The sequence below is a fragment of the Trichechus manatus genome, unplaced genomic scaffold, assembly GCF_000243295.1.
Source record: "Trichechus manatus latirostris isolate Lorelei unplaced genomic scaffold, TriManLat1.0 scaffold00001, whole genome shotgun sequence".
Taxonomy (NCBI): domain Eukaryota; kingdom Metazoa; phylum Chordata; class Mammalia; order Sirenia; family Trichechidae; genus Trichechus; species Trichechus manatus.
Window position 1 is genome coordinate 18,914,626 of NW_004443937.1, and position 13,979 is coordinate 18,928,604.

At 38.4% G+C, this 13,979-nt stretch overlaps 1 protein-coding gene across 2 annotated transcripts in view; it reads left to right on the top strand.

The window, feature by feature from the left end:
• TXNRD3 (thioredoxin reductase 3) overlaps nt 1-13,979 on the top strand; it is an 81,492-nt gene that overhangs the window by 59,824 nt on the left and 7,689 nt on the right. For both annotated transcript variants that reach the window (XM_023725560.1, XM_004368406.3), the window contains one exon: nt 12,387-12,482. In XM_023725560.1, coding sequence (XP_023581328.1) covers nt 12,387-12,482 — 96 coding nt within the window. The remainder of the gene's footprint in view (nt 1-12,386; nt 12,483-13,979) is intronic.

Genomic DNA, 13,979 nt, shown 5'->3' on the forward strand with positions numbered 1-13,979 from the left:
TTTTCTTAAAAAAAAATTTTTTCAATTAAGGTATAATTTACTTTTTGTGTGTGTGTACAGTTCTATGAGTTCAGATACGCAGTTGTAAAACCACCACCAACGATATGAAACAGTTCCATCACCCTACAAATCAAACATCTTTTTAATCCTCAACACTTCATATGAGCAACCAAAGATTGTCAGACTTGAAAGAGACAGATTATGCAGACATCCTCAAAGATAATGTATTACAATCATGAACTAAGAATAGGCTATACTATCAAAAGTAACATTCACAGAACCAAACGACAATGATTTTAAATGCAAAATATGATAGCAGAAATAAAACCCCAGTAAATGGACATGTATAGCAGAGAAATGAAGACTTATGTCCATTTCTGTGTGTACATGAATGTTTATAGCTGTTTTAGCCATAATAGCCTAAAACTGGAAACAACCCAAATGCCCAGATACCACATTTTATTTGTTCATTCATCAGTTGATGGACATTTGGATTGTTCCCATTTTTTATTTTAGCTATTATGAATAATGCAGTTATGAGCTGTGTGTGTGGGCTTATATTATCATTTCTCTAGAAATAGACTTCCTGGGTCATAAATTTTTGAGGAATTGCCAGACTCTTTTCCAAAGCAGCTGCACCATTTTACAGTCCCACCAGCAATGTATGAGGGTTTCAGTTTCTCCACATCCTCACCAATACTTGTTATTATCTGTCTTTTTTATTATAGCCAACTGTAGTGTGTTGAATTGTGTCTTAAAAAAAGATGTGTCTACATCCTAATCCCTGGAACCTGTGAATGTTACTTTATTTGGAAAATAGGTCTTTGCAGATATAATTAACTTACGAGTCTCAAGATAATATCAATCGTGGATTGCCCAGGTGGGCCCTAAATCCAATGAGAAGTGTCTTTATAAGAGACGAAAGAGGAGAGGACTATGCAAAGAAGGCAGAAGTTGGAGTTATGTAGCCACAAGGCAAAGAATGTCTGGAGCCACAAGAAGCTGGAAGAAGCAAGGAAAGATTCTCTTGAGCTGCTGGAAGGATTATGGCCCTGGTAACACCTTGACTTTGGACTTCTAGGCTCCCTAACTGTGAGAATAAATTTCTGTTGGTTTAAGCAACCAAGTTTATAGTAATTTGTTATGGCAACCCTAGGAAACTAATACAGATTTTGGTATTGAGAGTAGGGTGCTGCTGTAATACCTAAAAATGTGGAAATGGCTGTGGAATTGGGTAATGGGTAGAGGCTGGAAGAATTTTGAGAAACGTGATAGAAGAATGTCTAGATCTGTTGATAGAAATATCGTCATTAAATGTAATTCTGGTGAAGACTTAGAAGGAATGAGGAGGGCTGTAGAGAAAACGTCTGTCCTCTTAGAGATACATGTATCATCATGAACATAACTTTGGTTCAGATATGAACATTAAAAGTGCTTCTGACGAGGGCTCAGAAGAAAATGAGGAACATGTTATTGGAAACTGGAGGAAAGGCAGTCCTTGCTATATAGTGGCAGAAAACTTTGCTAAATTGTGTTCTACTGTTGTGGGAAAAGCCGAACTTGGTATCAGTAAACTTGGATATTTAGCTGAGGAGATTTCCAAGTGAAGTGTTGAAGAGTTGCCGTTTTTTTTTTGTTTTGTTTTGTTTTGTTTTTTTTTGGCTGCTTATAGTAAATTGCCAGAGAAAATCAAAGTGAAGCAGGAACTTTATGCAAAAAATGGAACCAGCACTTGATGATTTGGGAGGTTCTTGGCCTATCCAGATTTCAAAGGATGCTAAAATTAGGAAATTGGCTGTTGGGAAAGCATACTCTGGAGATAAGGCCAAGGCTATGACTGGACAACATTTTGCTAAAGAGATTAGGCATGTGATTTCATGGATCCATTCAACCATCTCAGCAGAAGCAAGGAATAGAGATGGGGTTATTCAGGAAAGATCTGTGAAGGAACCTCTTGTCTAATGGTGTGAATCCCTGTGACATCCATGGGAGACCCACAAGGTTTTTGAGAATATTGTAGCAGCAGAAATACTGCCAGCTTGGACTGAAGGGGAAAGAGACCAAAGTGAAAGAGGGTTGTTGGACTTTCAAAACTCTACAGGCAGCAAATGGGCTACTCAGCTGCAAACACGTGTTACCCTTCAAGAAAAAGCAAAAATGATTTTTAGGGCAGATCTGTGGGGACAGAGGCTAGAGGCATGGTTGCAGAGGCCTACAGAGCAGTAAGCCAAGAGGGCAGAGCCACAATCACAAAGGATTATCCCAGATTGAAACCTACTAGAATTTGCCCTGCTAGATTTTGAATTTGTTTGGGATCTATGACCTTTTTCTTCCTTTCAGTTTCTCACTTTTGAAAGGGAATGTCTATCCTATGCCTGTCTCACTACTGTATTTTGGAAGCAGAGAACTTGTTTTCTAGTTTCCCAGGTCCACATATGAGAGGACTTTTGCACCAGGATTGATCAAACCCGGAGTCTTACCCATACCTGATTTAGATGATGAGAGTTGGGACTTTTGAGCTGATGTTGTTTAGATGAGATTTTGCACTTAGAGGCCATGCTGTAATGGATTGAGACTTTTAGGGGGGTTGGGATGGGGTGAATGTATTTTGCATGTGGAACGGATGTGAATTTGGGGGGTCCACACTGTGTTGGGTTGAATGATGGCCCCCCAAAATATATCTACATCCTAATCCCTGGAATCTGTGAATGTGACTGTCTTAGTTATCTAGTGCTGCTATAACAGGAATACAACAAGTGGGTGACTTTAACAAATTTATTTTCTCACAGTTTAGGAGGCTAGAAGTTTGAATTCAGGGCGCTAGCTCTGAGGGGAAGGCTTTCTCTCTGGGAGAAGGTCCTTGTCTCTTCAGCTTCTGTTTTCTGGTTCCTTGGAGATCTCCATGTGGCTTTTCATCTATCTTCCCCCGTTTCTGCTTGCTTAATCTACTCCTTTTATAAGAGATTGACTGAAGACACACCCCACACTAAATCTACCTCATTAACATAACAAAGACAACCCTTTCCGAAATGAGATTATAACCGCAGGCATAGAGGTTAGGATTTATAACACATAATTTTAGGGGACACAATTCAATCCATAACAGTGCCCTTATATGGAAAAATGGCTTTGCAGATGTAATTAAGGATCTTGAGATGAGATCATTTTGGATTATCTGGTTGGACCCTAAATCCAGTGACAATAAAAGAGACAGAAGAGGAAGAGGCCATGTGAACATGGAGGCAGACACTGGACTGATGTAACCACAAGCCAGGGAATCCCTGGAGCCACCAGAAGCTGGAAGGAGCAAGGAAGGATTCTCCTCTACAGCCACTGGAGAGAGCACAGCCTGCTTACACCTTGATTTTGTACTTCTGGCCTCCAAAACTGTGAGAATAAATTTCTATTGTCTTAAGCCATCAAATTTGTGGTAATTTGTTGTAGCAGCCCTAGGAAACTAATACGCCATCCTAATGGGTGTGAAGTGGTATCTCCTTATGGTTTTGATTTGCATTTCTTTGATGATTAATGATATTGAGAATCTTTTCATGTGCTTATTGAACATTTGTATATCTTCTTTGGAGAACTGTCTATTCAGATTAATTGTCTATTTTTTAATTGGGTTATTTTGTCTTTTTTTTTTTTAAATTTTATTTTTGGTGAAAATATACACAGCAAAATGTGCTTCCATTCCAAAGCTTCTAGACATCATCATCAGTGACATTGGTTCCATTCACATTGTGTCAGCATTCTCATTATTTCTGTTCTAGTTGTTTTCCGTTTACTTAATCTCCCTGCCTCCCAACCTTCTCATCTATGCTTTCAAATAGCTGTTGACCCTTTGGTCTTTTATAGATTTTTTTTTTTTTTTAAAGAAAGGCGATACTCAGGAGTGACAATCTTTAGTGTTTGGGGTAAACTGTTACTTAGTTTAAAGGTGACTTCAGGGGATAGTTTCAATTCAGAGTTTGCAGAGGAACTCGGAGCCATAGTCTTTGGGACTCCTCCAGCCTCAAAAGGTCCAGTAAGTCTGGATTATTTAAGAATTTGAAGTTCTTTTCCACATTTTTCTTCTTTTTTTATGAGGAGTCATCGATTGTGTTCCTTCTCTGATCCCTGGGTTTCCTTCTTTCTCTTTTGTTTTAGACAAACGAAGACCAATAGTTGTATAGCTGTGTCTTCATTGGCTGCTTGTAAGCTTTTATGACCTCAGACACAACTGCCCATACTGGGAGGTAGAACATAAACTTTAAGAACTATATTATACCAGTTGACTGGATTGTCCCACAAGACCATGACCTTAAGTCCCTAAACCAAGAGAACTAATCCCATGAAGTGATTGATCATGTCTACTTAGTATCAGCATCTATAGCCCCCTCCCATTTTTTCTTTTTGTTGTTAAACCATACACAACCTAACATTTGCCAGTTCATCCCTTTTCCCTATGTACAGCTTAGTGACATCAGTTACATCAGTCATGCTATGCAAACTTCACCCATATTTGGAGCCATATTTCCCATTTCTATAAACAAAAAATGACTACTACCTAGAGAATACTTCTCCCTCCCCCCTCCCTGTAACCAGTAATGAACATTAGTTTCTGTGTATTCATGTCATTTTATAAAAGTGAGAACGTTCAGTATTTTTTTTTTTTTGTGATTGACATTTCACTCAACATAATGTCCTCCAGGTTCATCCTGGTTGTAAGATGTTTTGGGAACTCATTTTTCTGCATTGCTGAGTAATATTTCATTGTATGTATCTACCGTATTTTACTTATCCATTCATCCATTGAGCGGCACTTAGGTTGTTTCCATCTTTTTGCTGTTGTGAATCATGCTGCAATGAACATGTGTGTATATGTCTCTTCATGTCACTTCTTTTCCATCCCTAAGGTATATGCTAGGAGTGGAATTGCTGGGTCATATAGCAGCCCTTCCTCTAGTCTTTTGAGGAACTGCCAGAATTTTCCATAACGGCTGTACCATTTTACATTCCCACCAGCAATTGATGAGGATTCCAGTTTTACCACATCCCTTCCAACACTTGTTATTTTCTGGTTTTTGTTTTTCTTTATCTTAGCCATCCTAGTGGAGTAAAATGGGACCTCACTGTGGTTTTTGATTTGCATTTCTCTGATGGCTAATGGCATTGAGCATCTTTTCATGTGTCTTTTGGCCATTTGAATATCCTCTTTGGTGAAGTGTCTGTTCATGTCCTTTGCCCAGTTTTTGATTGAGTTATTCGTTTTTTTGACCTTAAGTTGTAGAAATTTTACACATATTTAAAATATTACAGGTTATATTGTTCCCAGAGATTTTTTCCTAGTATGTAGGTTGTCTCTTTACTCTTGTGATGAAGTTTTTTTGATGAACATAGTATTTATCTTTTACGAGGTCCCAGTTATCTATTTTGTTTTCTGTTGCTCGTGCATTCGTTGTTGTGTTTGATAATCTATCATTGAAAAAAAATTAGGCCCCAAAACTTTGCTTCTGTGTTTTCTCCCAAGAACTTCATGGTTTTAGATTTAACATTTAGGTCTTTGATCAATTTTGAATTAGTTTTCCTGTATGGTGTGAGGTATGCATCTTGTTTCATTTTTCTGCATGTGGAAATGCACTTTTGCCAGCACCATTTGTCAAAGAGGCTGTTCTTTCTCCATTGAATGGATTTAGCACCCTTGTTGAAATCACTTGACCATAGATGTTTGGATTTATTTCTGGGTTTTCAATTCTATTGCACTGATCTATGTGTCTATCATTAAATCAATACTAGACTGTTTTCATTACTGTAGCTATGTAAAATGTTTTGAAGTCAGGAAGTGAGGCCTCCTGCTTTGTTCTTCTTCAAAATTGCTTTGGCTATTCGGGGTCTCTTGTCTTTCCATATGAAATTGAGGATTAGTTTTTCCATTTCTGTAAAGAATTCTGTTGGAATTTTGATCGAGATTGTATCTGTAGATTGCTTTGGGTAGTATTGACATCTTGACTATATTACATCTTCCAATACATGAGCACAGAGTATCTTTCTTTTTAGATCTTCTTTAGTCTCTTTCAGTAGTGTTTTATAATTTTTGTTTATAAGTCTTTCACATCCCTGGGTAAATTTATTCCTAGATATTTGATTCTCTTAGATGCTATTGTAAATGGAGTTATTTTCTTAATCTCCTTTTCAGATATCTCATTGCTGGTGTATTGACACCCAGCTGATTTTTTTGTGTTGACCTTGTACCCTGCAACATTACTAAATTCCTCTTTTAGTTCTAGAAGCTTTTTAGTAGCTCGTTTGGGTTTTTCTGTATATAGGATCATGCCATCTGCAAATAGAGATAGTTTTACCTCTTCCTTTCCAATTTGGATACATTTTATTTCTTTTTCTTTCTTTATTACTCTGGCTAGGATTTACAGTACATTGTCGAATAGGAGTGGTGAGAGTGGATATCCTTGTCTTGTTCCTGTTTTCAAAGAAAAAGTTCTCAATCTTTTTCCATTGAGTATAACATTGGCTGTTAGTTTTTCATAAATGTCCTTAATAATGTTGAGGAACTTCTCTTTTATTCCTACCTTGTTAAGACTTTTTATCAAGAAAGGGTACTAGATTTTATCAAATGCCTTTTCTGTATCAGTTAAGATGTTCATATGGTTCTTTTCCTTTGTTCTATTAATGAGATATTATTATATTAACTGATTTTCTAATGTTGAACCAACCTTGCTTTCTTGTAATAAATCTCACTTGATCATAATGTACAATTCTTTTACTATGTTGTTGGATTCTGTTTGCTGGTATTTTGATGAGAATTTTGGCATCTGTATTCATAAGGGATATTGGCTTGTAGTTTTCTTATGGTGTCTTTGTCTGGCTTTGGTACCAGGATAATAATGCTGGCTTCCTCAAAAGAGCTAGGGAGTATTCCGTCTTCCTCTACTTTTGGAAGAGTTTGAACAGGATTGGTGTCAGTTCTCTAAATGTTCAGTAGAATTCCCCAGTTAAGGTGTCTGGTTCTGGACTTTCTTTGTTGAGAGGCTTTTTATTACTGATTCAATCTCTTTGCTTGTTATGAGTTGTTAGATCCATATTTGTGCCCATTCCAAAGAAAGGTGATCCAACAGAATCAGAAATTATAGAAAAATATTAATAATATCACACACAAGTAAATTTTGCTGAAGATCATTCAAAAACAGTTGCAGCAGTACACCGACAGGGAACTGCCAGAAGTTCAGGCTGGATTCAGAAGAGGACATGGGATGAGGGATATCATGGCTAATTTCAGATGGCTCTTGACCAAAAACAGAGAATACCAGAAAGATGTTTGCCTGTGTTTTATTGTCTACGCAAAGGCATTCGAATGTGTGGTTCATAACAAATTATAGATACCATTGCAAAGAATGAGAATTTCAGAAACTTAATTTTACTCATGAGGAACGTGTACATAGACAAAGAGGCAGTCGTTCAAACTAGAACTAGGGGATACTTTGTGGTTTAAAGTTAAGAAAGGTGTGTGTCAAGGTTGTATCCTTTTACCATACTCATTCAATCTGTATGCTGAGTAAATAATCTGAGAAGCTGGACTATATGAAGAAGAACAGGGCATCAGGATTGGAAGAAGACTCATTAACAACCTGCACTATGCAGATGACACAACCTTGCTTGCTGGAAGTGAAGAAGACTTGAAGCACTTACTGATGGAGATCAAAAAGAATAGCCCTTAGCATGGATTACATCTCAACATAAAGAAAACAAAAATCCTCACAACTGGACCAATAAGCAACATCACGATAAACAGAAGATTGAGGTTGTCAAGGATTTCATTCACTTGGATCCACAATCAATACCCATGGAAGTAGCAGTCAGGAAATCAAATGACATATTGCATTGGGCAAATCTGTTGCAAAAGACCTCTTTAAAGTGTTCAAAAGCAAAAATGTCACTTTGAGGACTAAGGTGCATCTGAGCCAAGGCATGATATTTTCAGTTGCCTAATTTGTGTGTGAAAGCTGGACAATGAATAAGGAAGACCAAAGAAGAATTGATGCCTTTGAATTACAGTGTTGGCAAAGAATATTGAATATACCATGGACTGCCAGAAGAATGAACAAATCTTTCTTGGAAGAAGTACAGCGAGAATGCTCCTCAGAAGGGAGGATGGCAAGACTTTGTCTCACATACTTCGAAAATGTTATCAGGAGGGACCAGTCCTTGGAGAAGGACACCATGCTTGGTAAAGTAGAGGATCATCGAAAAAGAGGAAGACCCTCAATGAGGTGGATTGACACAGTGGCTACTACAATGGGGTCGAACAGCGATGAGTGTGAGGATGGCTCAGGACCGAGCAGTGTTTCGTTCTGTTGTACATAAGGTGGCTATGAGTTGGAACTGACTTGATGGCACCTAACAACAATAACATTTATCTTTTTATTATTGAGTCGTACTTACGTGTCCTTTATTAGAGATAAAATTTGCAAAAATTTTCTCCCATTCTGTGGATTGTCTTCACTTTGTAGATGGTGTCCTTTGAAGCATAAAGTTTTAAATTTTGATGAAGTCCAGAAGTTACTTGTGCTTTTCGTGCCACATCTAAATATCCATTGTTTAATCCAGGGTCACGAGGATTTATGCCTGTGTTTTTTCTAAGAGTCATAAAATTTTGACTCTTTCATTTAGGTATGTAAGTTTCAGTTAATTTTTGTATATGATGTGAAATAGGGGCACAACTTCATTCTTTTGCATGAGGTTTCTAGTTCCTGTGAATAGCTTTTATCTAGTACAGGAAACACTGGTATTGATCTAGCTAAGAGTGTAACTGTATTAGGAGGATAGGTGGGCAGGAAGGATGCGGAGTGTATGGTCCGGGCAAGGGAAGAAAGCTAAATCTTCCTCTTCCATACAGGCAAGTCAATAAAGAAAGCCTAAAATAGAAAAAGCCAGGTAGTAGCAATTGTATTGTAAGAGCTAAAATGTTTCAAGTGCTGCCTTTACATCTTTGAGCCTCACAGGGCTCCAAAAAGACCTTATTGTGACTTTTCCTGTTCTTTCCAGATGTGTCCCCCCATACTTTCCTGTAAAAATGGCATGGCAGTGTCTGACTTCATCTTATTCACAAGGGGGAGGAGAGAGAATCAAGATCAACATCAGCCCAAAGCTGATTCCTATGAGCTGGAGGTCAGACATACCTCCACTTTCCAAACTTTTTACCAATTCTGAAACCAGCCATCTCTCCCATGGCACTCTCCACTTCTGTGCTGGATGCTATAATTCATTGCAATGGCAACACAGAACTCACAGCCCATACTCACAGTTATAGGGTTTATTAGGGGAGTAACAGATTACAATTCAGGATCAGGAATGACTCAGGATGCAGTTCTTCGATCAAGACAGCTTGTCAGCCCTGCCCACTGGCAGGCCTCTATCTTGGCTCAGTCCCTTGGCCTGGCCTATGCCCTGATTGGGCAAGTGTTACAAAGCTCTTTTGCTTTGCCGGTAAGTGCCCAGAGGCACCCACTCTGCTAGTAAGTCTCCTGCCAGAAGGCAGTCACTCAACTTTCTTGCTGCTTGGGTTGTCACACCTACTATAGCCACCTCACTCCGCAGACCGGGAAGCCCACTGTGTCGTCTTGCACCAAACTCCTGGTTCTGCTGCTGCCATTTCCCTGCTGCTAGATTCTGCCATGCTTGCTGCCACTCTGTCTCCATTATTACAGCTCTCTGTCTCCTGGGTCTAGGAGATTCTCAGTGCAGGGATCCTGGGTCCAACGGATGTGCTCTGCTCCTGACTCTTTTTCTGCTGGTAGTGAGCTCCCCAACCTAGATTCTGGGATGGCTCATTTTAAGCCTAGTGGTATGGCAAAGCTGACCAATCCCCTCATTAGGGTTCCATATACCTTATTTGCATGATCCCACCCTTACAAGGGTTCCATACAATTTATTTGCATTGTTAGCAAACTGTCCAGTCCTCTTGGTGGGCCCCAACCACCTTATTTGCATAGTCTCACCTAATCATTTTGAGGAAGTCACAAGGCCATAAATAGGTGGAAGGGCCATATTAAATAGTTCACTACGCCACACTCTCGCAACTGGAAAGGCTCCTCACCTAGCCAGTTCCCCTGTCAGACCAGCTGCGCTCCACCTGGTCCTCAACCTAACAGGTATCACGTCCCTGCCAGCCCACAGAAGTGTTCAAACAAGGCAGTCACATCCTCCCGTGGGAGTCAGGGTCGCTCCACCTCTTGTTGCTACAAAGCCTGCCTCCCATGCCCCTGCTGGTTCACTCTGCTCCTGAGTGCAACCCCTGTGTGGTTCTGCATTGTGTGTCTTCTCTTCCTTTCCCTCTATGTGAGTATATGTGACAAATGAACTGCTGTCAATCTCGTGTCCAGTGTTAGTTGTTGTGTGTTTGGCCATCCTTGTAATTCTAGGGTGGGAATCTGCCTCATCAAAGGATGAATAGGAGGTGATCAGAACAGCAGTGTAATTATGTTATTGAGAAACAAGGAGGCAAATACCAAAACAATTACCTAAAAGAGGTGGGAGTGGTTGCCTCTGGGTAGATTGAAATGGGTAGGGGGGAGGGTGGGTGCAGGAGACAGAGATTGCTGTTTTTAATAACATTTTGGAGAATTATGTCTAATTATTGTACCCAGTTTGATTAAAAAAAAAAAAGGACAAGCAATAATAGGAAGATTCGAAATGAGGAATGAGAGATTAGTCCTATTAGATATTAAAATTTATCATAAAATCCCCTTTGCTGTCGAGTCGATTCCAACTCATAGTGAACCTATAGGACAGAGTAGAACTGCCCCATAGGGTTTCCAAGGCTGTAATCTTTACAGAAGCAGACTGCTACATCTTTCTTCCAGGGAGTGGCTGGTGGGTTCAAACTGCCGACTTCTTGATTACTAGATCAGTAGAACAGAATATGAAATCCAGAAATTGATTTAAATGCTTATAAGAATTTAGTATGTGATAAATGGTCATATTTCAAATCAGTAGAAAAGACAGATTTTTCACTGAAGATGTTGGAATAAGTGGGTAGGGGTTCGGGAAGAAAGTTGGATCCATACTTCACACCCACTTTGAATCAAGAGGATCAAAGACTTACATGTAAAAAAATTGTAAAAGCACAGGAAGACAAAATCTACAAGAAAAACTAGGGAAGGAGTAAACGGAAGGTAGTAGGAAGTGTGAGTGCTCATTTCTTTATAACAGGGAGTGATAGAACAGTCAAAAAATAGAAGCTTACGGTTTGAAAAATCCTGCCCAAAACCTCATCGAGTTTTCACAATCTCTTTTCTTAACCTTAGAGGTGTATTTTAGGAAATAATATATTGAGGTAAGGAAACATTTATCTTCTATTTCCAGTAGCTCTAGAAATTAAAAAATTTGTGTTACAGTCTGTGGAAGATATTTATGGTGATTTCAACTTAGTTTTATTCACTTTCTTTCTCATCTGTAAAATGCAAGTTGAATCTAATGTTTTAATACAAGTTTTGTTTTAGCTGTATAGTCACCAAAAAATGATGTTTACCCAATATCTAAAATGCTTAATTTTGGAAGGTGGGATTTTTTGGTTTGTTTAGCTTCTTTGTGATTTTCTGTACTGCATTATTTGTATAATAAGCGTGTATCATTTTTATAAAAACAATAAAGACATTCAAAATATGAAATATACAGTCGTATTAAAGAATGAAGAATCAGTATTTAAATTCTTCCGCTGAGGGCTAGAGTTCACAGTACATTGCTTATGCTGTCAACAAAACATTAGTTCAGTGCCTTCTCCCTCTAGTGTTTAGGAGGACTGACACTGTGAATGTGTAGTCCTCCTAAGCAAGACCAAGGGACCCATTGTTCTTTGTTTTGGTTACTTTGTAGATGAGGCCAGATTGAAAAGGCTTAGAGGAGTACTCATGGCACTGTCAAGCCGTGGGGGATAAAAACATGAAGAACATGATCTTTGCTTATAAGTGGCATAGGAAATGATCTTAGTATTTTTGGATGGCTAGAACTATTTTTTTTTTCTTCTATTTTCCTGGAGTTAATGTGAATTTGAGCATTGTAAGCGGGGTTGTAAACTCGTTGACGGTAGGGTCAAAGTATTTATTCACCTTTTCAGCCCATATAGGGCTAGTGCATCGCTTTCGATTGTCTATAGATGTTTAAAAATTGAATTTAGTTAATATAATAATCTTTTTTTTGCCCTGACAGCAGAGCAAAACAAAGATCAATACACTTGTGTGGCTGCCCATGCCCCTACCAGATACATTTTGGATCATGAAGCTTTAAATTTCCAAAAGCTGTTCTAGGGAATATTGTCTTTATGTAATTAAAGAGCATATCAAGGAGTGGTTTAATATGCATTAACTTGGCCTTTTTTCTCTGTTCTCATGTTCCAGGTATATCATACTTTGTTCTGGCCTCTTGAGTGGACAGTAGCTGGCAGAGACAACAATACTTGTTATGCAAAGATAATTTGCAATAGACTTGACAGTGTACGTAAGATGATGGGAAGATGAAATACTGTAATTTTTTAAATGTAACCTTTACTCCTAGCATTTGGATTTTTATACTTTCTTTAAAGATAACTTTTAGGGCAAAGCAGAAATTACTCAAATTGTTACCCAATTAATGTATTTACAAAGGTTGAACAAGTAACAGATTGTAATTAATGTTTAATAATAATCTATCCAAATATATAATTGAAATTATTCTTTTTGTTGTTGTTAGGTGCCATCGAGTTGGTTCCAACTCATAGCAGCCCTATGTTTGTTCTTTTGGCAGTCCATGGTATAGTCAATCTTCTTTGCGAACACCATACTTCAAAGGCGTCATTTCTTCTTAGATCTTCCTTATTCATTGTCCAGCTTTCACATGCATATTAGGTGATTGAAAACACCATGACTTGGGCCAGGTGCACCTTAGTTCTTAAAGTGACATATTTGCTTTTAGCATTTTAAAGAGATCTTTGACAGCAGATTTGCCCAATGCAATGCATCTTTTGATTTCTTAACAGCTGCTTCCATGGGTATTGATTGTGGATCCAAGTAAAATGAAATCCTTGACAACTTCAGTCTTTCTCCATTTATCATGATGTTGTTTATTGGTCCAGTTGTGAGGATTTTTGTTTTCTTTATGTTGAGGTATAATCCATATTGAAGGCTGTGATCTTTAACCTTCATCAGAAAGTGCTTCAAGTCCTCTTCACTTTCAGCAAGCAAGGTTGTATCATCTACATATCACGGGTTGTTAATGAGTCTTCCTCCAATCCTGATGCCACGTTCTTCTTCATATAGCCCAGTTTCTGGGATTGTTTGCTCAGCATACAGATTGAATAAGTATGGTGGAAGGATGCAACCCTGATGCACACCTTTCTTAAACCACGCAGTATCCCCTTGTTCTGTTTGAATGACTGCCTCTTGTTCTATGTACAGGTTCTGCATGAGCACAATTAAGTATTCTGGAATTCCTGTTGTTTGCAATGTTATTCATAATTTGTTATGAGCCACACAGTCAGATGCCTTTGCATAGTCAATAAAATACAGGTAAACATCTTACTGGTATTCTCTTCTTTCAGTCAAGATCCATCTGATATCTAGGATTTTGTTGAGAATTTTTGGATCTATATTCATGAGGGATATTGGTCTATAATTTTATTTTTTAGTCATGTCTTTGCCTGGCTTTGGTATCAGGTTAACCTATGTGGGCTTCATAGAAAACGAATTTGGGAGTATTCCATTGTCTTCTATGTCCTGGAATAGTTTGAGTAGAATTAGTGTCTGCTTTTCTCTGAAAGTTTGGTAGAATTCTCTGGTGAAGCTGTCTGCACGAGGGCTTTTTTTTTGTTGGGAATTTTTTTTTTTATGACTATCATGGTTTGAATTATGTCCCCCCAAAAATGTGTATATCAGTTTGGCTGGGCCATGATTCCTGGTACTGTGTGATTTCCCTATATATTGTAAATCCTGCCTCTATGATGTTAATGAGGGAGG